The sequence below is a fragment of the Gracilinanus agilis genome, chromosome 1, assembly GCF_016433145.1.
Source record: "Gracilinanus agilis isolate LMUSP501 chromosome 1, AgileGrace, whole genome shotgun sequence".
In the NCBI taxonomy this organism is placed as follows: Eukaryota; Metazoa; Chordata; class Mammalia; order Didelphimorphia; family Didelphidae; genus Gracilinanus; species Gracilinanus agilis.
In genome coordinates this window covers 779,398,447-779,423,819 of record NC_058130.1, presented here as the reverse complement: position 1 = coordinate 779,423,819, position 25,373 = coordinate 779,398,447, and the positions used below count along the sequence as shown (strand labels likewise).

Here is a 25,373-nt window from a genome sequence, read left to right as displayed (position 1 = left end):
ACATATGAGGTGGGTGGACATACACAAGTTTAAGGTTCAGGGCTTGAGCAAAATCTTTTGGGCGTCAAATGAGAAAAAGAAGGCAGGAGTGGCTATTATGATTTCTGACAAAGCCAAAGTAAAAATAGATATGATTAAAAAAGACAGGGAAGGTCATTACATCCTGATTAAAGGCTGTATAAACAATAGCTGTATGATGCTGGACTAACAATGAGGAAATAACACTGCTCAATATGTATGCACCAAGTGGCATAGCACCCAAATTCATAAAGGAGAAACTGGCAGAGCTCAAGAAGGAAATAGATAGTAAAACCATACTAGTGGGAGATCTAAATTTAAAAGGTGCAGTGTATTGAATCCAGCTACATGGATACCCAATTTGCCTATTAATGATGAATTATTGCATAATTGTGAGGAAGTAGTAAAATTAGTGGAACAACCAAGGCAAGACTTAAAAGATATCCCTCTTGGAAATCCTGACCTAATTTTATTTACTAATGGGTCTTCATACATTTGCAATGGAATTCATTATACAGGAGCTGCAATAGTCACAGAGTTTGAGATTTTGTGGCTTGCATCACTACCTAACAACATAAGTGTTCAGGGGGTGGAGCTAATAGGATTAAAGGAAGCTTGTAACCTTGCTCAGGGCAAAATTGCAAATATCTATACAGACTCTAAATATGCATTCTCAATATGCCATACAATGGATGCAATACAGAAAAACCATGGCTATATTACATCTGTGGGAAAGCAGATAGCCCATGCAGAAATCATTGCAGAATTGCTAGATGCTATCCAGAAGCCAAAGCAGATAGCTGTAATTCCCTGCAGAGCACATGGTTTTGGGAAGGATCCAGTGTGTAAAGAGAATTATAGTGCTAGTGTAACAGCAAAAAATGCTACTAGAAGAGCTCCGGCCTATTTTACGAATCTGTCCATCATAGAGTCAGCTGATCTCACAAAATCTTATAAAGACTCTGAGATTCAAGAATGGCAGGAAAATTTTGGAGCAAGAGAAGTAAATAGCATATGGCTCTCAGACTGGAAAACCAATCCTAACAAAAGAGTTCTATTACCATATATGTAAATCCATCCATAGTAAAGGACACTTTGGCACTCAAGCTTTAGTAGATTCAATTAAACGAATATGGATAGCCCCAGGAATCACTACAGTTGCAAATAGAGTCTGTAATAGTTGTTCTATCCATCAAAGATTTAATCAGGGAGCATTTAGAAAGAAAGGTTTAGGAGGAAGTCCTTGAGCCTATTCTCTGCAGGTACACTACATAAATATGCCTAAAGCAGGGAAATACAAGTACCGTTTAATATTGGTGGATAGATTAACATGATGGCCAGAGGCATTTCCATCTTCAACAAATACAGGGTTTGTAGTGAAGTTATTGCTAAAGGAGATCATTTCTAGGTATGGAACCCCAGTTACCATAGACTCAGACCAGGGATTGCATTTCATTTTATAAACCAGATATTAAACCAGGTTTGTGAAAATCTGGGAATAACAGCAAAATTCCATGTGCTATACCATCCACAGAACTCTGGACAAGTTGAGAGGTTAAACAGAGAGATAAAAAACTATGATGGGAAAACTTTGTACAGAGACTCATTTAAAATGGCCAGAAATTCTTCCTTTAGTTTTATTCTATCTACATTCAAGGTCTCTTGCAGATTTATATATTTCACTGTATGCAATGCTGTATGGAAATCCACATTTGCAAGCAAAAACTTGCAAGATTGCTTATGTATCAATGCTAGGAGGAGACATGCAGATAGCATCCTATATTATAGCTTTGCAAGGCAGGATAAAAGAATTACATGATATGGGAGTGTTAGTTCAATCTGAGCCACTGGACTATTCTTTACACAATACAAAACCAGGAGATTCCATTTATATAAAGAATTTTGCAAAAATATCTGCCACACAAGAGAGTTGGGTCGGACCATTTACAGCTATATTAAGTTCACCTTCAGCTATAAAAATCTTAGAGAATCTTGGATTCATTGTTCTCATGTCAAACTTGCACACAGAGAAGATAGAGATGAAGGAGAAATAAAAATAGATATAGCAGCCAGAAGTTGAAGAAGGCTTCTCACAAGAACTATAGAAAGGTGGGAGGAGTATCCAGAATTTAAAGAATAGGGACTCCTTTGTTCCTGGTCCTCCCATCCTCTTTTATTTGAATGATAATCTTATCTTTAATATTTTTAACTTTGGTCAACTAGTCAGATAGCATTTGGGCCTACAAGCAGCCTATCAGGCTTACCCTCTCAGTGGTGTATCCAGACTTGATACATCACTTAAACAAACCTTTCCATCCATATTACTCACCTATTTCAAGCCAGAGGAGGAGCAGGAGAGTCTAAGCCTCCAAAGCAGAAGTCCTCCAATGCAGAAGTGCCACACAGAAGAATCCAATGCAGAGACAACTCAGAGGTCCTCCCTCAGCAAGAGTCACCAGCACAGCAGAAGCAGAAGAAGATCCTCAACAAGAGATACCAGCACAGAAGAAATAGAAGTCTTCCCTCAATAAGAGCCATGAGCTTAGCAGAAGCAGAAGTGATTCAGAATGCTCTCAGCTGGCTTTTATAAGCAGTTTTCTCCACATTGTCTCTGGTTCCTCCTTCCTTTCACTGTGGGCTGGTCTATCATATCTCAGGAACCAATCAAATTCTCTCAATTTGCCTAGCACTGCCCAGGTGGCAGTGTCTCTGGGATCCACCTTCTTTCTTCTGAAGATGTGAACTCTTATGAAAAGGATTCACAAGTTCCTGACTAAGTTAAAAGGGTGGAGTACTCCAAATACTTGATTAAGTTAAGATAAAAAAAAAGTTCCCTTTCCCAATCCCTCCTGTGATTCTATTGGGAGACAAGCATGCTGAAATCTCCCAGACTTACATGTCTAGTCTCCCCAATGAATCATTTCAAATATCCAGCTTATGCCTCTAAAGACCTTCTAGCTAAAGGTGGACACAATGCTGCACTTTCTAAGAGGAAGCTATAATAGTTGGAGATAAGAGGGAAATAAAAAAGGAAGAGAGAAAAACCAATGGTTGGTAAGTACATTGACAAAAGTCAATTGGGGATAATCCCCTTTGGTATAAGAGTTTACATTCAAAATAAATGTGCTCAACCCCTTTCAGTTTGATTCACTACATCCCAAAATTCATTCTGGATCTTCTGATGCAATGTATTGTTTCTGCAAGTTTCTTTATGGAGCCTTCTTTAAAAGAGTTCATTTTCTTTATTTGGGGAGCTAGCAAGCTTCTTTTCCTGAAATTTCTCTCAGAAAAAAATGTAATCTTGGATTTTATGAAAATTATACAATCAACATCTGCATCAACCCAGGATACATGCCCGAGTTATGGGGTATATGAATCAATTCTCAAAAGAGAAACCAAAAACATAAAAAGCCCAAATAGAAGAAAGAAAGAAAATTAAATTGGGGGGATCAAAAATCTATAAGTATAGGGGGCAGCTGGGTAGCTCAGTGGATTGAGAGCCAGGCCTAGAGACGGGAGGTCCTAGGTTCAAATCCAACCTCAGACACTTCCCAGCTGTGTGACCCTGGGCAAGTCACTTGACCCCCATTGCCTACCCTTACCACTCTTCCACCTATAAGTCAGTACACAGAAGTTAAGGGTTTAAAATTTTAAAAAAAATCTATAAGTATATAAAAATTCTGAGTAAGCAAGAATAAGCCCATAATAGATCCTTGAATCAGAGCCCAATTAAAGTGATTTATGCCCTACAAGTCTGTAGGACAATTGCAGTAATGTAACATTTACCCATTGGCAGCCATGACTACAGAAAATTGCCATACTAGAGAAGAGAAAAGGGACTAGATTTTGAAGTAAAAAGGAAAATATGTTATTCCCTGGTGTGATTTTTCCTTTATGCTCAGGGATAGGGGAGTCAAAATGGCAACTAAACTAAGATACTTGTAGGAAATCTGGCACAGAGGAGTCCAGCATCTAATGTTGTCAAACAGCCATTTCCTCAAACCTCAAAACAAGTCATCTGTCTTGGCACAAATTCTCATCAATCCCTCAGGGTGGTCTCCTTGACCTTGTGCTTCTTGGCATTGTGCATTAGTTCTTTTGTGATCCCTTCTTCTGGAAACTGACACAATTATTAGTAGAAGTTGCATAATATTTAACAATCCATGACATGTTTCCATAGTCTAAAGCTTTGGGGTATGTATAGGTATTGGGGCTAATAAAATCAAACATCCTATTGCAAATAAAATTAAAAACAATAATAAAATTAAAAATTCAAAAAATTTTAGTTCACATTCAATCAAAATGTCAATCAAAAACAGTGTCCAACTTGTCTACAGATTTTTATAATGGTATTATCTCTGGCCCAGTCACAGGAGGAGTACAAATAAAAAAACTAATTGCATGTGACAGATTACAATCAATCAATTTCAATGGAAGGTACCCATTTTACATGTGAGCTATGAATCCAAGAGTCCTTTTCTCCAATTTTGATAGTTGTTGGAGTAGTTCACAGTACTTGAAATAGTCCTTCCCAGGCAGGCTGAGTTCCAGTGTGCTGTAAGTTCTTCATGTATACTTTGTCTCCTGGGTGTAGGTCATGAAGTGAGAAGTCTATAGGTCCTGCTTGTACTGCAGCTCCGGATTCATGGAGTTCTCACATTTTAAAGTCCTGTATATATGACACAATAGGTGATCCCCTCCCCCTAGTAGTGATGTGTATGCAGGAGTAAAAGGCTTAGCCCGTATGGGGGGATGTCCAAAAAGCATCTCAAACTGTGAAATGTGTAGGTCTCCCCTGGGCCTGCTTTGAAGATAAAATAGGACAAGAAGGAGAATTTCAGGCCATTTTAAGTGAGTCTCATTGCACAATTTTATAATCATGGTCTTAAGATCTCTATTCATTCTCTCATCTTGGCCTGAGCTCTGGAGATGGTACAATACATGGAATTTGGGAGTGATCCCCAAACAAGAATAAATTTGAGACAAAACAGAGTCAGTAAAATGAGTTTCTTTGTCTGAATCAATTCGTGCTGGCAGGTCAAAGCAAGGAATGACCTCTTTTAAGAGCACCTTGGCAACAAAAGCCACTGTGGCTCAGGCTTTAAGAAATGCTTCCAGACATCTGGTCAGCTGATCCACTATGACCAGACAAAATTTATAATGTACAGCCTCGGCATAGTGATAAAGTAAATTTGTAAATGCTCGAAAGGTGTATAAGCCAGAATATGCCCACCAAATGCTTTGCCACAAAAGGTATGTTGTGAGGAAGATTAGATTAGGTATTGATTATGTATTGATTAGGAAGTACCTAGCAGGAAGGAGCTGGAGCTTGGAATTCCATGTTGGAATGAAGGAGGAGGAAGAGGTGACTTGGCCCTGAGTGTGGACTCCATTAGTGGTGGGCAAAACTGTTGCCAGCCTGGGAGACCTCAGAGCAAAGGACATCCTGCTTCCTGTTTTCCCCTGGGATCCCGAGTGTGGCATCCAGCAAAAGGACAAATCTACAGAGCCAAGGGAGAAGTTTGAGTTCTGGAGGACAGTGCTTTAAGCAAAACCCTTACTACTTGGTTCCTGAGACAACTTTAGCTCCTGGCTTCCAGAGATCATCAGTGGATTGCAGTGAGAATCCCAAAGCCACAAAGCCCTAGCTGTACTCAAGCCTGGCAGGTTCCAGGTTTGAGGCAGAAACCCAGAGACTCCATTTACAACTCCTTGGGCCCTGTTAGTTTAGATCATTTAGATTAGTGTAGTAGAATAAGTCCTTCCCTGTCCCTGTGGGTTTTGTTATTTGGTGTTAAGGTTTTAAAGTAGACATTCCTATCCCTCCTTTTGATGTTCCTAATTAAACCCAGTTTCATCCCGTAACCTTGTCTGTTGAATTTAAGGCCTCTGGCCAGGTGACAGTTGGCTGTTATTTTTCAGCTGGGAGTGACTTAGCTGTACAAGTCTTCAATGTTCAGTTTTAGTCTCTTAAATCCCAGAGTGTGTTCCCACAAACCCCTTAGTTAATTTATAATATCCCTGGTGACCCCATTACCTCACTTATATTTTCTTACACTTGGCAAGTGGGACAGGCTACACACACTTTAGAGGCTATGGTGGTTATACCAGGGGCTATCCATATTCTTTTAACAGAGCCTACAATCCCCTGGGTGCCAAAGTGATCATTTTTGTGACACATAAGTATATTTGGTGATAAAAACTTCTTGGGAGCAGAGGTTTTCCTTCAGATGGCACCCATACCCCAGTGATCTATTTTGCTTTAAACTTTTGTTTCCACTTTTACACTTCCTGTTCATTGTAAGAGAGGGATAAATTTGAATCATTACTAGTTGCCAAAGTTAAAATCAATTCAGGTCTTTCTAAGGCAGCAAGCTTTGCTGCAGTCTCTGCCCAGTGGTTCCCTCGAGACAGGGTCAGTTCCACCTGTATAGGCAGAACAATGAACTACAGCTAGGACTTAGGGTAGCTGGAAAGCAAAAAGAACTTCATTAATGATCTCTGCATTTATGATACATTTTCCAGCAGAGATTAAAAAACCCCTTTGGAGCCATAGCATACCCACTGCATGACATATTCCAAAGACATATCTATAGTCCATGTAAATTGTTGCCTTCTTATCTTTGGCAATTATACAGGCATGTTTTAGAACTATCAGTTCTGCACCTTGAGCATTTATATTTGAGGGCAGTGAAGCTGACCACATAGTGGTGAATTCTGTGACTACAGTAGCTCATGTAGCGTATGCCATCCCTCATGAAAGAAGAATCATCAGTAAATAAAATTAAGTCTGGGTTGTCTAAAAGAGTGTGCAGGAGATTATCATGAGGCTTTTCAGCCATGAACACTAAAGATTCACAACTGTGCAATGGTTCTCCTGAAACTGATAAATATAGAAGCAAGGTTGCAGGATTAAGTATTGTATAGCATTTCAAGGTAATATTTTCATTACCTAACAAGGTTACTTCATATCTAAGTGAGTCTTTGATCTGAAAATGCCTGCATTCTATACCTTAGCAACAATGCCTTGACTTCATGTGGACACATTATGGTTAACGGGCACCCCAATACTAAATCAGCAAATTTAGTTACTAATAAAGTTGTGGCAGCTACACCTCTAAGACATGGTGGGGGGCTCCTGAAGCAACTGGGTCCATCTGGGCCAAATAATAAGTAAACTGGACACTGAACAGGTCCTAAAGTTTGAGTTAAAACACCTGAAGCTACCTCTCTCTGTTCGTGTACTTACAAAGTCAATGGCTCTTTGTAATCTGGAATATCTAGACCAGGGGCAGACAGGGTAGCCTGTTTTAAATCTGAAAGAGCTGACAGGTGTTCTACCTCTAATCTAAGTAGTTCAGGGACTGAATTTTTGTCAAAGCTATAAGGGGTTTAATGATTTTCTCATGGCAAGGGATTCACTGCCTATAAAACCCTGCTGCTCCTAGAATTACCCTCAACTGTTTCTTAGTGGAGAAGGCAGTCAATTTCTGAATATCTTCAATGCGCTTAGGGGAAATGGAGTGGGCACCAGCAGTTAAAACAAACCCTAAATATCACACTTTGGAAATATAGCACTGGACCTTTGCCTTTGAGACCTTGTGGCCTCTCTTATGTAGCCCTATAAGAAGATGCTTACTATCTTCCTGGCATACTGTGGCATTTGGTGAAGCCAAAAGCAGATTATCTACAAATTGTATCAAACAACTCTCCTGAAAATTGATATTTTCTAAATCCTGTTTTAAAATTTGTGAGAACAACATGGGACTTTCCACAAAACCTTGTGGTAACCAGTAGGGACTTTTCCAGGTGAAGGCAACTATATTCCTGGAATTTTCATGAATAGGGATTGAAAGGAATCATAGTAAAGTATGTGGCTGTGCTGTGAATAGAGTAAATAATTGTGGCTAGGTTTGGAACCACATGGTGCCTTTTTTATGGCATGGTTATTTATAGCCCTTAAATTCTGTATGGATCAATAGACATGTTTTCCATCTGGGCCTAGTTTTGGCTTTTTTTACAAGGAGAATAGGTGTATTATATTCAGATTTGCATGGAATTATTATTCCTTGCTAAATTAATGAGTCTATCACTGGGGTAATTCCCTCAATTGCCTCTTTTGATAGGGGATACTGAGGAAAGGAAGGAGGTGGATCACCTTTTGTACAGGAGCAGCTGATTTCAGCAAGCCTACATTGAAAGAAGATGTGGCCCAGAGAGACTCAGGTATATCTGCTAGAATTTCAAAGGTGGGAGGTTCTTTCACCTCCTGGCTGTCTAAAAGAACTACAGGGAGAAAATTTAAGGGTTCCTCAGGCAATTCTAGTGTTATAAAGCCATCTTGAGAGCATGTTATTGAGGCTCTACATTTGTATAAAAGATCTCTCCCTAATAAACTTATAGGGGAACCACACATTGAAAAGAAAGAATGTTCCACTAATAGGGGTCCCACATATACCATTTGAGGGGAGAGCTTAGGGACTTTTAGAGGTGCTCATGATACACCTACTACATTTAAAGATCCATAGAATTGCATTAAGATTCAGGTTTACTCACCAAAACTGACCTGGAAGCTCCAGTGTCTAAGAGGTAATCATAATACATGCTTCCCACCTTCAGAGTTACATTACTTTGTAGGGGGAGAATGCTTGCTACCTCATAAAGTGTCCCCAGTGGAAGGAAATTCAGAGGCCATTGAATCCAACCATTTCATCTTACAATTCGGGAAACTGAGTCCCAGAGAGGGGAAGCAACTTAACTGAGGCCACACAGATAGTAAGGAGCATGAACCCTCACCCTCTGAGCCCAGATCTTTCTATTCTTTATTTATTTCCATATTTCCATATATACACATATATATAATGTTATCAACTCCATTAGGCCATAAGCTCCTGGAGAACAAGAACTGGGTTTTTTACCTTTTTTGCATTCCTAGCTCTTACTATGTGCCTGGTACATAGTAGGACCATAGTAAATGCTTATTGACCATTAACTCACTGATAGATGTATGAATGCACATATTAGGCATTTAATAAATATTTATTTAATTGAACTAAATTGAATAAGATTGAATTTGATTGAAATCAAGCTTGGACAGAGACAAATGCCAGAGTATATTGGCAGTAGAAGAAGCAGGTAAGTAAGAGGGTGTCATGTTAATATTTTAATCTCTATCCCCAAGAGAAAAATCTATCAACTGTGTTCACAGCCCCCAAACAGATGTTTCCTTATTCCATGCTTGTTCATCCAAAATCAATTACAAGGTTTAAGGATCTCAGTTCAAATCCTGCCTCTCTTATTTAGTGGTTGTGTGGTTTCAAGCAAGCCAGATCAATGGTTCTGGCCTCCATGTTCTCATATTTAAAAAAAGCCATGGACTGACTTCCAAAGGCCCTCTGAACTCTGAGCCTGGGAGGGACTGATTTATGCATCACTGGAGAAAGCCCTCATATCCATAAAGTCTCCAGTCTTTAAATTCTGAAGAATTGCCCCTACATCCTTATATTTGTGGAAATCCTTTTGGCCTCCATTTTTATTTTCAGTCTATACTATTCCAAGAAGATAATGAATGATTGATAAACTCTATCACTTGACTCCTCAACACATAAAGCAGAATTTTATATCTTTATTTTGAAGAGGGAGAGTCCATAATCATGGCATTGGACAAAGTTCATTCTTTTCCCTTCCTTAGGAGAGAGGTAGCAACATGGTCTAGTGCAGTGACGGCGAACCTTTTAGAGACCAAGTGCCCAGACTGAAAATTGCATGGGAAGGGGGAGGGGAGCAGTCCCGCCCCACATCCTTCCAGCTCTCTAGTCCCCAAACTCTGGTGAACTCTGTGCTGGGGCAATGTCAGGCATGCCCACAGAGAGGAGTCTAAGTGTCCCCTCTGGTACATGTGCTATAGGTTCACCAACACGGGTCTAACAGGAGTCAAAACATCTGGGTTAGAGGCCCAGATTCCCACACTTATCCCTGAAGAACTGCTGCTCATGGTTCACTTGAAGGAACAAATTTAGCTGTGTGACCACAGGAAAGTCATGACACCTAGATTTAATTTTTCTCAACAAAGTCATAATGCATTATAGAGTTATTATCAGGAAATCACCTTGTAAAATATGTTCTAAAAATGAAAGTTATTAAGGAAGGGGGATGGCAGGAGGGGAGGGGAAAGAAGGAGAGGGAAGGAGATGGAGCCATCACAGGGTTGTGATTATCATAGATGATCTTAGGATGTCAAAAAACTCTGTAGTTCTGCACACCTAAATTGTTTAGGACTCTCATGAGCCCCCACACCATGGTGTTTGTTTACCTTAATTTTCATCAATCAGATGACATGATTAACTTAAAGCAAAGATATTCACTGAAATGACGTGGTCAGGGGACAGGAACTCACCGAGATCTTGGTAAAAATGTAAAGGAACAAAGATAAGACAGAGAGATAGATTTCTATCCTCTTCCCACCAAATCGCTTCCTCATGTATTCTGGCATTGTCACCACCTATATTGCATGCAAAATATAAGAGTTTAGTACTAGTCAGGGTCACATAAAAGTCTAAAGGACAGGAAATTCCCCTTATTAAAGATGAGTTCCAAGACCATGGCAGGGACAGAGTCGGTTCTGATTTCTTTGTCTAAGACTGGGGATTCCCAGTAGCCTGTTTGTCTATAGATAATAATATTAAAGAGAATATGTACTACATATGAGATGCAGATAGAGATGAAAAACAGAATATAATTTTAAAAAGAAACATACTTGGAAGTACTGAACCCTGGGAACCTTGAAGAGCAAAGTGTTATATATACATATAGATAGATAGATAGATAGATAGATAGATAGATAGATAGATAGATAGATATTCTCACAATCACACAATAACCATTTCCAGCTTTAGGATTCTCAGGGTTCAGTACATACAAATATCTAAAGGCACACACATTCACAAGCCCATCTGTGGGCAGACCATCTCTCTCATGTATATAGATTCACTTTCTCCCTAATTGATAGGTTCTCCCACACTGGAAGCAGACACCAGATGGACACTTGTCAGGAATGATGTACAGGGAATTTTCATCCAGGTAGAAGAAATTGGACTGCCTGCTTTCTGAGGTCCTTTCCATCAATGAAATCCTGTGGTCAGCAGCAGTCAATACCTTGGGAACTCAGGGCCAAAGATTAGGGGATAAGTTTTCTCTACTCCCTCACTGAGAAATGTCAACCATGTATCCCAGAATTCCATTAGCCCATCTTTAGCATTTGCAGGTAGATAATAGAATACAAATACTCACCCCAGCCTTGATGTAGATTGGAACAAACACCCATCCCAGGACAACCACAAGTACCAGGGCCTGAAACCAAGAAGGAATTCCTTTAAAAAAAAACACATCTCCAGGGGCAGCTGGGTAGCTCAGTGGATTGAGAGTCAGGCCTAGAGACGGGAGGTCCTAGGTTCAAATCTGGCCTCAGACACTTCCCAGCTGTGTGACCCTGGGCAAGTCACTTGACCCCCATTGCCCACCCTTACCACTCCTCCACCTAAGAGCCAATACACAGAAGTTAAGGGTTTAAAAATGTAAAAAAAAAACACATCTCTAATCCTGACCTATGCATTCCCTAAAATCCAGCAACCTCTGAGGGTTTCAACTAAGAACATAGATGACACAGAGATCCCTTTGGCATCCAGTACGAAAAAAACATATTCTTTTCGAGGGAAAGAACTGTTGAAGTCGTCTTTCATATCAGTGCATCTAAGGGTTTATTTTGGGGTTTTGTTTATATGAGTGTGGTCTTGCAACAATGACCAATATGGAAGTGGGTTTTGCATGACAATAAAAATAAAATTAAATAGACATATTCTAAAAATATCTATTTTGGCCCACTCAGAAACAAAGGTCAAAATGAGACTTGCTCCAAGACAGCAAAGAAAAAAAATAGGTAGAATTTCTTGGATAGCACACAGGAGCTGGAGGGCTCCCCACTAATGGCCCCAATTGGGAGAGGACTTGACAGGCAATGCAGAAAGGTCCAAAAGGATTCACATTCCGAATAAAAACTCAAGGCAAACAGCATCTCTTCCCCAGTCTTCTCACCTCCAAATGAGGCGGCATCTTTGCCTTGGAAAGATAATCTAATGAAAAATATTAATGGAGAAAGTGTCGTATCACTAACAAGAACTGATATAGCTAGTTGTAGGATCAGGGGGAAGATAGAAGGAGCTACAATAATATTACTGCAGATTTGTGATGACATAGTTCCAGACATTTCTTTTCTCTGTGCCTTGATTTCCTCCTCCATAAAATGAGGAGCTTGCCTGAAATAAATTTCCTTATTCTAAGGCTTCTAAGGCCCCTTCCAGCTCTAACATTCCATATTCAAAGACCTCTCTGAACCCTACCATTTTATCTTCTCTTTCTGGGTGGTTTCCCATAGCTCCAACATTCCCTTTCCTTGTCCTAACTCACATTCCATTCAAAGCCTCCTATGGCAATGCCTGATGCTGCCGCAGTTCCAGCCAGTCCCACGAAGTGACCGCTGCCGATGTTACTGGCAAAGAGAGAGGCACCAACCTGAAAGCACAAAGATAAGCCAAGGTCAGAATCCCTAATTGTGGACCCTGGGAGGCAATTTCACGAAGGTTTCATTCACTGGATTCATTCTGGTCACCATCAGAAGACAAAAAAGAGAGCTAGGACCTGGCCCAGACAGGGTTCAGTCTAGATCCTAGTTCCTAAAATGGATTGGGAGGATCCTCAAAGAGTTTAGATGAGAACTAAGAACAGGACTGGGAGAGAAGGGGAGAGAGAGGAAAGGGGAAATAGAAAATAATCCATCATTATTAGGGGTTATCAGTTGATTGGGGAATGGCTGAACAAATTGTGGAATCTGATGGTTATTGTGCTACAAGGAATGATGAACTGGAGGATTTCTAGGTGAACTGGAAAAACCTCCAGGAAATGATGCAGAGTGAAAGGAGCAGAACCAGAAGAAAGAACATTGTACACAGAAAGTGATACCTTGTGGCACAATTAAATGTAACTTATTTTTCTACTAGCAGCAATGCAATGACCCAGGACAATCCCAAGGAACTTAGGAGAAAGAACGCTATCCACATTCAGAGAAAGAACTGTGGGAGCAGAAATGCAGAAGAAAAACATAGGATTGATCATGTAGTTCAATAGAGATATGGTTAGGGTTTTGATGTTAAAAGATTACTCTATTACAAATATGAATAATATGGAAATAAGTTTTGAACAATGATACATGTATAACCCAATGGAGCTGCTTGTCAGCTCTGAGAGGGAGGAGGGAAGAGGGGAGGGAAAGAACATGAATCATGGAACCATGGAAAAATATTCTTAATTAATTAATTAATTTTAAGATATTTTAAAAATAACGATCCCTCAGAAAATTTGTAATTCCCAGCCCTAGCTCTAGTGAGACTGTGGGGGAGACTTCCAGGTTAAGATGGTGGCTGAGTATAAGCTGGGCGACTTTCCCTCCTTACCAGCCAATATAGCATACCTCCAAAGGACAAGAAAAGAAAATCCAGATTAAAGAAGGGACCCCACAATAGGTACAGTATCGAAGGTACGTGGGATTTGGGCACTTCCACGCTATAATGGGGAGAAATAGCTCCCATCAAAACACAAGCGGATCAACCCTCCCCCACCCCACCCACAGTACTAGAGTCAGAGGCTGTGCTCCAGAGTTAGAGCAAGTGGAGTCACAAAATCTAGCCCCTTGGCAGCTAGCTGGTACTACTAGGAGCTCGCCCCTGAGAGCAGCAAGACCTGAGATCCCAGGTGGCTGGAAAACTCAGACCTTGGACATGGGAATGGGGCTGAGAGAGGCAGCAGCAGCACCCAGCACGCTCAGAGTCAGGGGAAAATCTCAGGTGGAGCAAGTGTGGGCCAAGTTCCAAGCTCTGGGCAGCTGGCTAGGAACACGGGGGCTCAACCCTGAAAAGAGCTAGACCAGAGACCCCAGGAGGGTCCCCAGAGAAGCCAAGAGACTCACAAAGTAGCCTCAGGCAAAAAACTGATCCCTAACGCCATACAAAGAGAATCAGATTGCCTTACTCAGACTTCTGCAAGATAAAACATAATGATGCCAATTGAGGCCCAAGAAATAAACAAGAAGACCAAGAAAAAAGCTCAAACACTTGATAACTTCTGCACAGAAAAAAACCAGAAAACAGAGGACAAACAATTAAAGACATCCAAACCTTCCCAAAAAATGAAAATGGGTCACAAGATCTTGAAGAGTTCAAATCTGAGATTATGAGAAAGATGGAAGAGATCTGGCAAGAAAATAACAGTTTAAAAGGCAGAATTTCACAATTGGAAAGTGAGGCTCAGAAATCAAATTAATTGATAAGCAAACTGAAGACCAGAAATGACCAGCTGGAAGCCTTGAAGAACCAGATAGACCAGACTGAAAAGGAAAACCAGTCTCTAAAGGCTAGAATTGAGCAATTAGAAGCCAATGAAACTGTGGAGGCTTCCACAAGAAGTTCACAGCCTAGGCAGAAAGAAAAGACTCATGTATATGAGACAGAGAATAGTTATCTTGATTCAAATGATACATTACACGATTCATGGAGAATATTTGATCACCAGGTTCTACTTCTCCACAACTTTATCATTGGAACTTGAGTACTTCTCTCTGATCCTGTTTCCTCCTGAGTTTTCAGTCTGAGGACATGGGAGAATGATATTGCTTTGATAGTAATAGGGAAGTGAGGAGGAGGAGAGGCTTTAAGAGGAAAGATAATGAATTTGGTTTTAACTAAACCCATGGGGGTTGATGACATCACCAAGTGAAGTAGTATAGAAGAGAAGAGGGTCCACGAGAGAGCCACTTGGGACATTCATGGTTAGTAGGCTTGACCTGGATGAAGATCCCACAAAGGAGACAGAGAAGGAGCAAAGAGGTAAGAGAAGAACCTGGAGAAAATGGTGCCCAAAAGCACTAGAGATAAGAGAGCTTTAAGAAGAGGGTTACCAATAGTGTCAAAAGCTACAGAGAGGTCAAAGAAGAATGAAGATTGAATACCTGGACATGTCTGAAAACTATACAACACAACAAATTTGATGCCTTGAGATAAAGCTCTAACTGTACTACTCTAGTTTCAGCCCTGGGCAGGCCTCTACTCTCAAGGGCTCAGGTTTTTTGTGTTAAATGACTGCTCTTAGATCAGAAGGTCCTGGGTTCCTTATAGCTCTAAGTCTTATTGTTGTTCATCCTTTATTTTCAGAGAGGACCAATGGCAACATAGAGTGGTGTCTTGACTTGCCCGTGAATTGGATTTAAAGTGAGGCAGAGTTGCACAGTCATCAGCCTCACTGTCTCTTCTCTAGTCATTAAAATCCAATGGCAGAATAAGTCAGGAAGACTGATGATGGCTCAGGACACAGTAAGTGACTTGGGCATCTTCCATGTCTGACAAACTCTAACCACCTTCATGGCCATTGGGAATTTTTGTTCTCACCTGCCCATTCTGCAGGGTGAAATTTTCACAAGCTTGGGATAGTCATCCCACTAAATCAATGAAGAGTTTCCATATGGCAGCTGCTACAGCTTCTTGGAGTCACAGGTGTGAGCTGGGCGCGCTAGGTGGACAACAAAAGTGAATGAGCAGCCCTGAAAAAAGCTTGGAAAGCCCTCACCCCAAAGGCACTCATCATCAAACACCCTGAACATCCCTTTTGAGTTTTATAACTCCACGAATATTTCACCTGAACCTCAACAAAGCTTCAAACAAAGTAGAAAATTGCTCTAGAAGAAGCATTGCTACTTTAATCCAATAAGTGATGAGTAATCATGAAAAGATAGCTTCAACCTTCTTTGTTGGGGCAGGACAATTCCAGATTGGGGAATCCTTTTCAAAAGTCCTTGGAAACCATCACCTAACCACCCACCACCTAGAAGCTAATATCCTTTGGTGTCTCTGTCTGCTAATCCCCTAGGGTTCAGACCCAGGGTGAAATCCAGGGGATTAGGTAATTGTTGACTAAAAGACTTGAGCCTTCAGATCTGTGTGACATCATGTTGGAGGTCTCTAGGAACCCTGCTTCCCACCCCCTTCTGGCTGAATTCCCAGAGTACAGACCTCCACCTTGCTTTTCTAGCTACCAGCTAAACTGATGTGGGAAGGAGAAAGAATTCAAATTCTGGCTCCTTCTTCCATCCCCTCCTCTAGGCTCTGATCCAGAGAAAAGAGCATAGAATGGTACCCACTTGCCTACTGGTATGACCTTAACCTCCTATTCCTTTTGCTGGGGAGTAGGAGAAACAGACTCTACTACTCTTGGAATAGAGAGTTTGCCTGACAGCAGAGAAACCCCAAACTGTGTGTGGGCAAAAGATAGCTGGGGAATGATGATGATGATGATGAAGGTGATGATGATGATGATGATGATGATGATGATGATGATGATGATGGTGCTGGTGGTGGTGATGTGGAATATTTCTTTCAATCAGCCAGCATTTATTACATTTCTTAAGCACCTAATAAGAGCCAGTGGGCAGTTAGGTGACCTGTCGATAGAGCGCCAGGCCTGGAATCAAGACAATCTGAGTTCAAATCCAATCTCAAAAATCTGTTATCTCTGTGACCCTGAACAAGTCACTTAACCCTGTTTTGCCTCAGTTTCCTCATCTGTAAAAGATGGAAGTAGAGAAGGAAATAGCAAAGCACTCCAGGATCTTTGCCAAGAAAACTCCAAATGGGATCATGAAGAGTCAGACATGACTGAAAAAAAAAAGACAACAATATATGCCAAGCATTGACCATACGAAGACCAAGTAAAACCATCCATCTTCAATGAGCTTCCATTCTAGGGAGATTCAATATGCACACATTCTGTTCACCCCAGCATTGCCTCTCTCTCAGATCCCAGCTAGAGAGACCCTATATTACAGTAGAAAATGTCCTGGATTTGTAACCAAGGACCTGCTCTAAACCTTAAAAGCTATCTATATGGGCAAATCATGTCCCTTCTCTAGGACTGTTTCCTCACCTATAAAATGAGGGAGTTGGATTTGATGGTCTATTTCTAAGATCCCTCCCAGCTCTAAATCTATGTTCCCATGATCCCATAAACCTTCGGAGGGCTCTCCTCCTCTTGACTCCTCCAGGCCAGTGCAACACTCAGGGGGTCAGAGAAGAAGGTGCACTCACTGGGTGATACATTCCTACAAAAGAATGCCAACATTGACCCTGGTTGACTTTGTTGTTCCTCCCTGGAAATCATTTGCTTGTAATAAACAAAGGTTAATGGAAAAGGAAAGTCTCTGGGAGGAAATGGGAATGTGAAACAAGTAGGGAGCCCTCTGAAGCACAGATGGGCAGAGGGAAAGGGGGAGCAGTCCATTTCAGACTCTGGTTTTCCGGAGGTGCTGATCAGTGATCTGGGACAAGGATTGCTTTGGAATGTCCTTTATAGTTTCATAACAAATCTCGTTTTAAAGAGGATTAAGAAAGCAGGATAAAAATTCATGACTGAAAATAATAGAATAGAGGAACACTGCTCCTAAGAGATGGAGATGTCACCCAACAGGAGGAAACTCTTTGGGATTCTTTTACATATATATATAAAATATAGTATTGTTGGAAGCAAATTTCTCTCTCCATTATGTTGCTTTGTTTAATGTCATCTCTCAGTGACCTGGAAGTCAAAGACCACTGAGTAAATTCAGGTATAGACAAGCCCTCAGAGAAAGGAAGTTAAAGAACAAGGAACCAACAATGAGATAGGAAACTGATCCCAAAGGCAAATTAAGAAACTGGTTGGTTCCTGAGATGTGATGAGTGAGAGTTAGTGGGTGGAGAAAAGAGCTTACCTAGGTCTTTCTGGCATGAGCAGGGAGAACAGAAGGAACCCTTGTCAGAGTTTTAGCTAGAGGCCCAAATGGCATCTGCAAATTAGAAAAGTAAGTACCTTTCTACCTTGTTCTTACTTTTCCCTCTCTTTACTACTACTACTTTGATTTAATAAAGTTATTAAGCTACTACAAGCCTCATAATTTTAGTTAGTACAATATGTATATATGTGTAGGGGTGTCTAACACACATTTCAAATATGGTTCAGTAAAAAAAAATGCAATAGCTCTAGAATCAGAATAACCTTGAGGAAATCATTTGATTTCCATGAGTCTTGGTTTCCTACTTTGTGAAATGAGGGGGTTGGAAGAGAAGGCCTCTAGCATTAACTCTTGGTCTATGATTCTGTGCCTCAGGTTCCCCCTTTGTGAAAGGAAGGCATCATTCTGATGACTGGTAAGAGGCCTCCCAACCCTAGGTCCAGGATGCTGTGGTTGCAAGGCAAATCCCCTCCTATTCACACCCCTAGTCCCCATTCTGTTCATCCCATTCCAAAGTCCTATGCTCAGTGGGAAGGAGAAAATGAGAGATGATGTGGACAGGAACTCCACTGCACTGATTCAGAGGACAGCAGGGCTAGAGTGCCAAGTTACCTAGAGGGAAGATGCAACTTACCACTTAGGTAAGTAGGTAGACAGACAGACAGACAGACAGAGAGAGAGATAGATAGATGATAGATAGATAGATAGATAGATAGATAGATAGATAGATAGATGATAGATAGATGGATAGATAAATAGAAAGAGATAGAGAGAGAAAAAGAGATAGACAATAGATAGATAGACAAATAGACAGAAAGATAGATGGATAGATAAATATAGAGATAGATAGATAGATAGATAGATAGATAGATAGATAGATAGATAGATAAAGGGAGANAGATAGATAGATAGATAGATAGATAGATAGATAGATAGATAGATAGATAGATAAAGGGAGAGACAGAGAAAAAGAAAGACCGAGATTAATTGGTTCCTGGTGCAGCCAATTCAGCCATTTTGGGTCATGGTAATCCTCCCTTCACATCTCTCACATTTGACCTTTCTGTTCATTCATATAACCTCTGCCCTGATTCAGGTCCCATCTATCACCAGTTATTATAATAACTTCCTAATTGGTCTCCTTGCTCTCTCTTCCCTCTCCATCCCATCCTCTAAACTGCTACCAAAATGATTTTCCTAAAGCACACCAACTACCAACTACCACCAATTCAAAAGTTTTCAGAAGGAAATTCAGAAGGAAATACAGATAAGCAGGACAGATTCAAAAGCAATGTGATGGATTTGTTATATGCTTTAAAAAAGACAAGATGTATATAATAGTAATTCATGGTTTCACATATACAGAGGAATGTTCGTTCTTTGGGAGAATTTTGTTCAATTCTATTTTTTAATTATTTTTTTAAAAAGGTCATGCACACCAAAATCTCATGCTAGCATGTTTTTTGATATCAAAGAGCTACGAATTTTAGGAATGAATTGAATGGGGAACAGTTAATAAGTTATGGCACATGAATGGATATTATAATGAAATTATAATGAAATAAAATATTCACATTAGAGTAGTAGTGAATAGGAGGAAAACAGAAAAGAATGAGAAGACTTCCATAAACTGATGCAGAACAAACATAAACAGAACTAAAAATGCATTCTGCATGGCAACCACAACAACATAAACAAAAAGACAAAACTGAATGCTATGAACTGCTCTTGGAGAAGAGCCAAGAAAATGAAGCTTATCTTTTTATTGAAGAATTAGGGGTGAGGAGTTGTTATGGATGTGGAATGTTTCTGTTGTCAAATGTATCTCTTGGTTTTGCTAACCCATGTTTTTGTTATTATTATCTTTGTTAGCAAGGAAAGCTTTCTGGTTAGAGAGAAAGGGATGGCTTCAGAAATGAGAGAGATGTAAAAACAAATGCATCAACCAAACTTTTTATAATGATAACAAGTCCTATGGTCCTGTGATCACCTCTGGATCCAGATATGTCCAACAGAGCTAGGTCCAAAGGGCAAGAAAACAGCAATGCCCACACAGGCAACAATCAGATGGATTCTTTAGAAGAATTAAATACAGCCCAGTCCCCAAAAGGAAATTATCATTTTAAACAAGGGACCATCTCTCGTAACACTCACCGGCCACCACACCATACTCCGACCTGCCAGGAAGAAGCCTCCAACTGTCCCACGATTAGTCGAAAACATGGCCTGGAAGGACAGGATCAGAAGGTTAATAGGTACCTCAAAGAATTTAAGGAAATACAAAGAAATAATATGCCTCTTTCCCATCCCATATTCTACCCCACCTCAACTACACAAAATCCTACTCTGATCCCTCATGTAGAGGTCAAACTAGACCTTCAAAGGCTATATCAATGGAGTACAAAGACGGGTCCTATCAAGTTAAGAAGGCTTCAGGTATAGGTCTGGCAATAGACAACTGTGATGGCTGTCCAGCATCTAGCATTGCCAAGCACAGAGGGGCTCCTCACCAGGAGGCGATAAATTGTTTGGCCACAACAAACCACAGAACAGAGAAATGCAAAATGACTATTGGCTCTATAGGGAGACCTTTCCATTTCTGCAGGGACTGTGGCAAATGGTAGAAAGCAAGCCAAACTGTTGACACCCTGAAGCTGGGGTCTCCTTGTCTAGTAATCCTGTGGGATGAATTTATAGGAGTGAGTGGATGAGAGTCAAGACAAGATGAGCAGATGTGGACAGACTGTGATCTGGCAGCACAGCCACATTGGTGAAATTGCAGATTTTCCAAAACATCCTATTGTCTGGCTCCCACTTGATCTTCACAACAATCCCTGTGAGACTAGTAGGAAGGTGATTACTCTCCCCATTTTTCAGATGAAACAAAGGTGAAGAGAACTGACTACCTTCTCCCTATCCCCTCATGCATAGACTATCCCAGTCACTGCTACCTCTGCTGACTTTCTCCCCTCCATCCCCAGGGCCACCTCAACCCTGTCCACAGTTCAGTTCATTACCTGCCACTCCATGCATTGTAATGAAGCTTCCACATTGACTGACCCTCTGGCCCTCCTCCCTCTAATTCAACCTTCCCACCAATGCCAGATTTGTCCTCCTGATGGCCAGTCAAAAGAACATTGGACGAAACGGCCACACCAATGCAACTATCAATAATATGTGGTGGCAAAAAACTGGAAAGCAAGGGGATGCCCTTCAATTGGGGAATGGCTGAACAAATCGTGGTATATGTAAATAAGTCTTGAATAATGACACATGTTAAAACCAGTGGAAATGCTCGTGGGCTTTGGGGGGGGTGGAGGGGGGTGAAAGGGAAAGTAAGAACATGAATCATGAAACCATGGAAAATTTTTCTAAAAAAATAAAATATTTAAATCTTAAAAAATTAAAAAGGGCACAGAAAATGAAATCAAGAGACCAGGGTTCCAATCCTGGCTCTGCTACCAGCTGCTTAGGTAACCTTGGCTAACTTTCCTATCCTCCCTTGTTTTCTTACCTGCAGAATGGATTGGTTGGACTTGGCAACCTCTAAGGTCCATTCCAGCTCTGAATTATGAATCCTTTGAATCATGTGCCCACTGGGGCTCACTACCTATGTGACCTAGAGGAAAAGAGTCACTCGCTCTCCCTGGGCTTCAGTTTCCTCCCCTGTAAAATGCTCGTTGAAAGGAATGAAATGATCACTGAGGACCTTCCTAGATCCAATTTTCTGTGATTCTGGTGACTCTTAAGTTCTTTACATTCAAATGCAGCATAATGGTTCAGTGCATAGAGCACTGGAATCTGGAGTCAGGAAGAGCTGAGTTCAAATCTGGTCTTAGACACTTTCTAGCTGTGTGATCCTGGACGAGTTACTTAACCTCTACCTGCCTCGTTTTCTTCAGCTGGAAAGCAGAAATAGTCCTAGCACCTACCTCCCAGGGTTGTTGGGAGGATAAAATGAGAAAGTGTTTAGAGAACTACTGAGCAGAATGTCAAGCACCTAGTAAGCATTTGAGAAGGTCCTGTCACTCCCGATGCCCAGCCCCCTCAGCCTAGCTTTAGCTCAGCGCCCTTGGGTCTCTCCTACAGTAGACTCAGCCCCTGCCTCAGAGTCATCCTTAGTCCCCCTTTCCCTCCCCAAGTATCCCAGCTCTACCCAGAACTCCCCCTCGCTTTCTCCCTCTCTTCTTCGCTCCTCCTTCGGACCTTCCTTGACTTTCTGGCTCCCTCCCCGGCTCCCCCACCCCCTCCCTGCACACGCAAGTGAAGGAATCCTAGAAGCTCCCGTCGGAAAGGTCTCTAAAGGCTGCCGAGGCAGATCCGCTCTTTAGGAAACAGCATCTCGAGCCCGGGAGGCTTCTTGGGACCCAAAGCACTGAACGCCAGAGCTGGGAGGGCATTTGCGCTTGAAACAGAGAAGTCCTTGCGTCTAGTCAATCCCTCATTTTACAGATAGGAAAATTGAGGCTCAGCAGGGCAAAGGACCTATCCTAGGTCTCACAGTCACCCCCTTAACTCCTGCCGTCCCGTCCTTCCCCTGGCCCGGGTCCCCCACGTACCCACAGCCCCACGGCCATAACCACCACGAAGTAGATGACAATGACTGAGATGTCCGCAGCATTCTTGATGCGGTCCGATGGAAGGATTGGCGCGGGGGTCCCAGGCGGGGCTGTGGTGCTCATGCCGATGTCCATGGTGGCGGCGGTGGCGGCGGCTCTCTTTCTGTCCTGGCCGCAGCAGGCCCGTCCCAACCCACAGACGGGACGTCTGGTGCCCTCCCGGGCCAGCTGTTAGCCTTATAGCACCCGTGTCTGGCCAGTGAGGGAAGAGCAGAGGAGGCGGTGGAGGGCAGGGCAGGGGAAGGGCCCGAGAGCCGAGGGAGGGCTGGGGCTGGGGGCTGACGAGACGTCCCTCGGGCAGGGATTTCGGGGTGGATCCAGGCGGAGTGCAGGGCCGGCTCCTGGGAGCCCGGGAAAGGCGGAGGCTGGGCCGGGGCAGGGCAGGGGCCGGGCAGGTATCGAGCCCGGGTGAGGGGAGGAGCCCGGGCGGCCCGCAAGAAGAGCGGGGAGGGTGCCCGGCTGACCTTAGGGAGCCTGAGCTCAAGAACGCTGAGCACTCCTGACGCCGGACTCCTGACTAGGCGAAGCCTGGGCACCCATGCTAGCTCTTCGGCCGCGGGCTGAGTGGCCCTGGGCATGCCGACGACCCTCTCTGGGCCGCGCTTGCCTCGACTGTAACAAAGGACAGAAGAGCCCAGTGGAAGGAAGCCTGGGTCTGGCGTGCGTGGATCCGCCTTGAAACGTGGCCTCTGCCACTCGCTGCCTGGGGGGCTCTGAGCAAGGCCCCTTAACACGTGGGAAACGGGTACACTGTGTAAAGGAGAGAACATGGGATCTGGCAGCCAGGGGCCAGGCCCACGCGGGAACTCCGCTACTCCCTCAGTCACATGCACCACGAACTTCAAGAAGCTCCCGAGAGGAAATCGGAAGAGAGCTGAACTTAGGCATCAGGGCAGAGGGAGGGCGGGCCTTAGAGTCAAGAAGACCTGAGTTCAAATCCTGCATCAGATACCTACCAGCTAGGTGACCCTGGGTGAATCACATCACCTGTCTGCCTCAGTTTCCTAATCTGTAAAATAAGAATGAGAATAACAGCTACCTCACTGGGTTGTTATAAGGATCAGATTAAATACTATTTATAAAATGCTTCATTAATCTTAAATATATATTTAATGTTTTATTAATAATTTTATTATTATTTCATTTGTAATAAAATAATTAATAAATTGATTTATTCTAGCACTTCTATATAGCACCTTTTATGGACCAGGCATTGTCCTAAGCACATTTTACAAATATTTTCTCTTTTGATCCTCACAACACTTCAAGGTAAATAGTGTCATTATCCTCATTTTGTGGTTGAAGAACTGACAGTTGAAGTGTCTTGCCCAGGCTCGCCAAGCAAGTAAGTATTCAAGACAGGGTTTGAGTTCAGGTGTTCCTGATTCCACATAATCATAGTTTTTAACATTCTTTTCTCTTTAAATTTTGGGGTCCAGGTTCTCTCCCTCCCACCAATCTATCCCCCACCCTCTGAGAATGCAAATATAATACCAGTTATACATGTAAAATGTTGCTAAGGGAACGTGGAAAAGTTTACCTGTCAAACCTGTGAGTACAGGAAGAATTTATGACCAAACAAGATATAGAGAACATTACAAAAAATGAAATGGATAATTTTGATTGTGTTAAGTTAAAAAGACTTTGTACAAACAAAATCAATGCAACAATGATTAAAAGGGAAACAACAAATGGGGGGGGGGGGGGAGAGACTTACAGCAAGTGTCTGACAAAAGCCTCATTTCTCAAATCAATAGAGATCTAAGTCAAATTTATAAGACTACAAATGTTCCCAAATTGAAAAATGGGTCAAAAATGTGAATAGGCAGTTCTCAGAGGAAGAAATTAAAACTATCTATTGTCATAAAAAATGCTCCAAATCACTATTGATTAGAGAAACGCACATTAAAACAACTCTGAAATACCATCTCACACCTACCAGTTTGACTAACATAATTAAAAAGAAAATTGACAAATGTTAGAGGGGATGTGGTAAAATTGGAACATTAATACACTGCTGTAAAAAATGATGAATAGGATGATTTTAGAAACAGCTATAAAGACCTACATTAACTGATACAAAGTGAAATAAGCAGAACCAGGAGAACAGTGTACACAGTAACTTAAATACTATATGATGATCAACTGACAGACTTAGCTTCTGAAAGATATGGGTTTCACCACTTAAAAGGTTAGTAATGTTAAAAAGTTATCGTCTCTGTCCCAGGCTCAGAGAGAAAAGTAGTGGCTCTCAGTCCTGGATCTTCCATGAACAAAATCTGACTGCATGATATGACAACAACAAAAAAAAAGGTTTATTGATATAGATAAATGAGGAATGACAGATGGAAGTCCCTAAGCTAAAAGACCTATGCTCCACCATCCAAACTACGAGACTTGCAAAAAGCCTGTCTTCATTTCCTTGAAAGCTAAGTAACACCCTGACCTAACTCTGCTGTAAACCCAAAAGGTCCCTGTTCTAGCTTCACTGTTTAAGGCCTCTCGCAAAACAGTCTTTGATAAAGGTGAATAAAGCAGATCAGCTAGTTGAGAGTAACGACCAGATGGCGGGGTCATCAAGGCCTACAGACTAGTGCCTGCAGGATTGCTGGAGTACAGATAGATCAGTTTTTTGGTTCAGGCTGGCTTTCATCTTAAAGTCACACAATTAGGTTATATTCAGGATCAGGAACAAAACAGGCACACCACAAGAACAGATTAGGATCCAAAGTAGAAACAGAGGAAGAAATCAGTCCAGAAGCTGAAAGCTGGTCTCTAGGCTTCACTGCTCCCCCCAGGGCAGGCAGTTAAGTCCCAGAAGTCCACTCTCAAAATCCCAACTCAAACAGAAGCTCCCCGAGCTTCAACTT

General features: G+C 41.8%; 1 protein-coding gene across 1 annotated transcript in view; it reads right to left on the bottom strand.

Annotated features, from left to right (window-relative positions):
- LOC123230420 (sodium/glucose cotransporter 1-like) overlaps nt 1-22,599 on the bottom strand; it is a 78,580-nt gene extending 55,981 nt beyond the window's left edge. The window contains exons 1-5 of the mRNA XM_044656585.1: nt 22,444-22,599; nt 20,039-20,110; nt 12,481-12,585; nt 11,308-11,367; nt 10,415-10,519 (exon numbers count right to left, since the gene is read on the bottom strand). Of these exons, the coding sequence (XP_044512520.1) occupies nt 10,415-10,519; nt 11,308-11,367; nt 12,481-12,585; nt 20,039-20,110; nt 22,444-22,578 (477 nt within the window). The 5' untranslated portion in view covers nt 22,579-22,599. The remainder of the gene's footprint in view (nt 1-10,414; nt 10,520-11,307; nt 11,368-12,480; nt 12,586-20,038; nt 20,111-22,443) is intronic.
- Between the last annotated feature and the right edge of the window lie 2,774 nt (nt 22,600-25,373).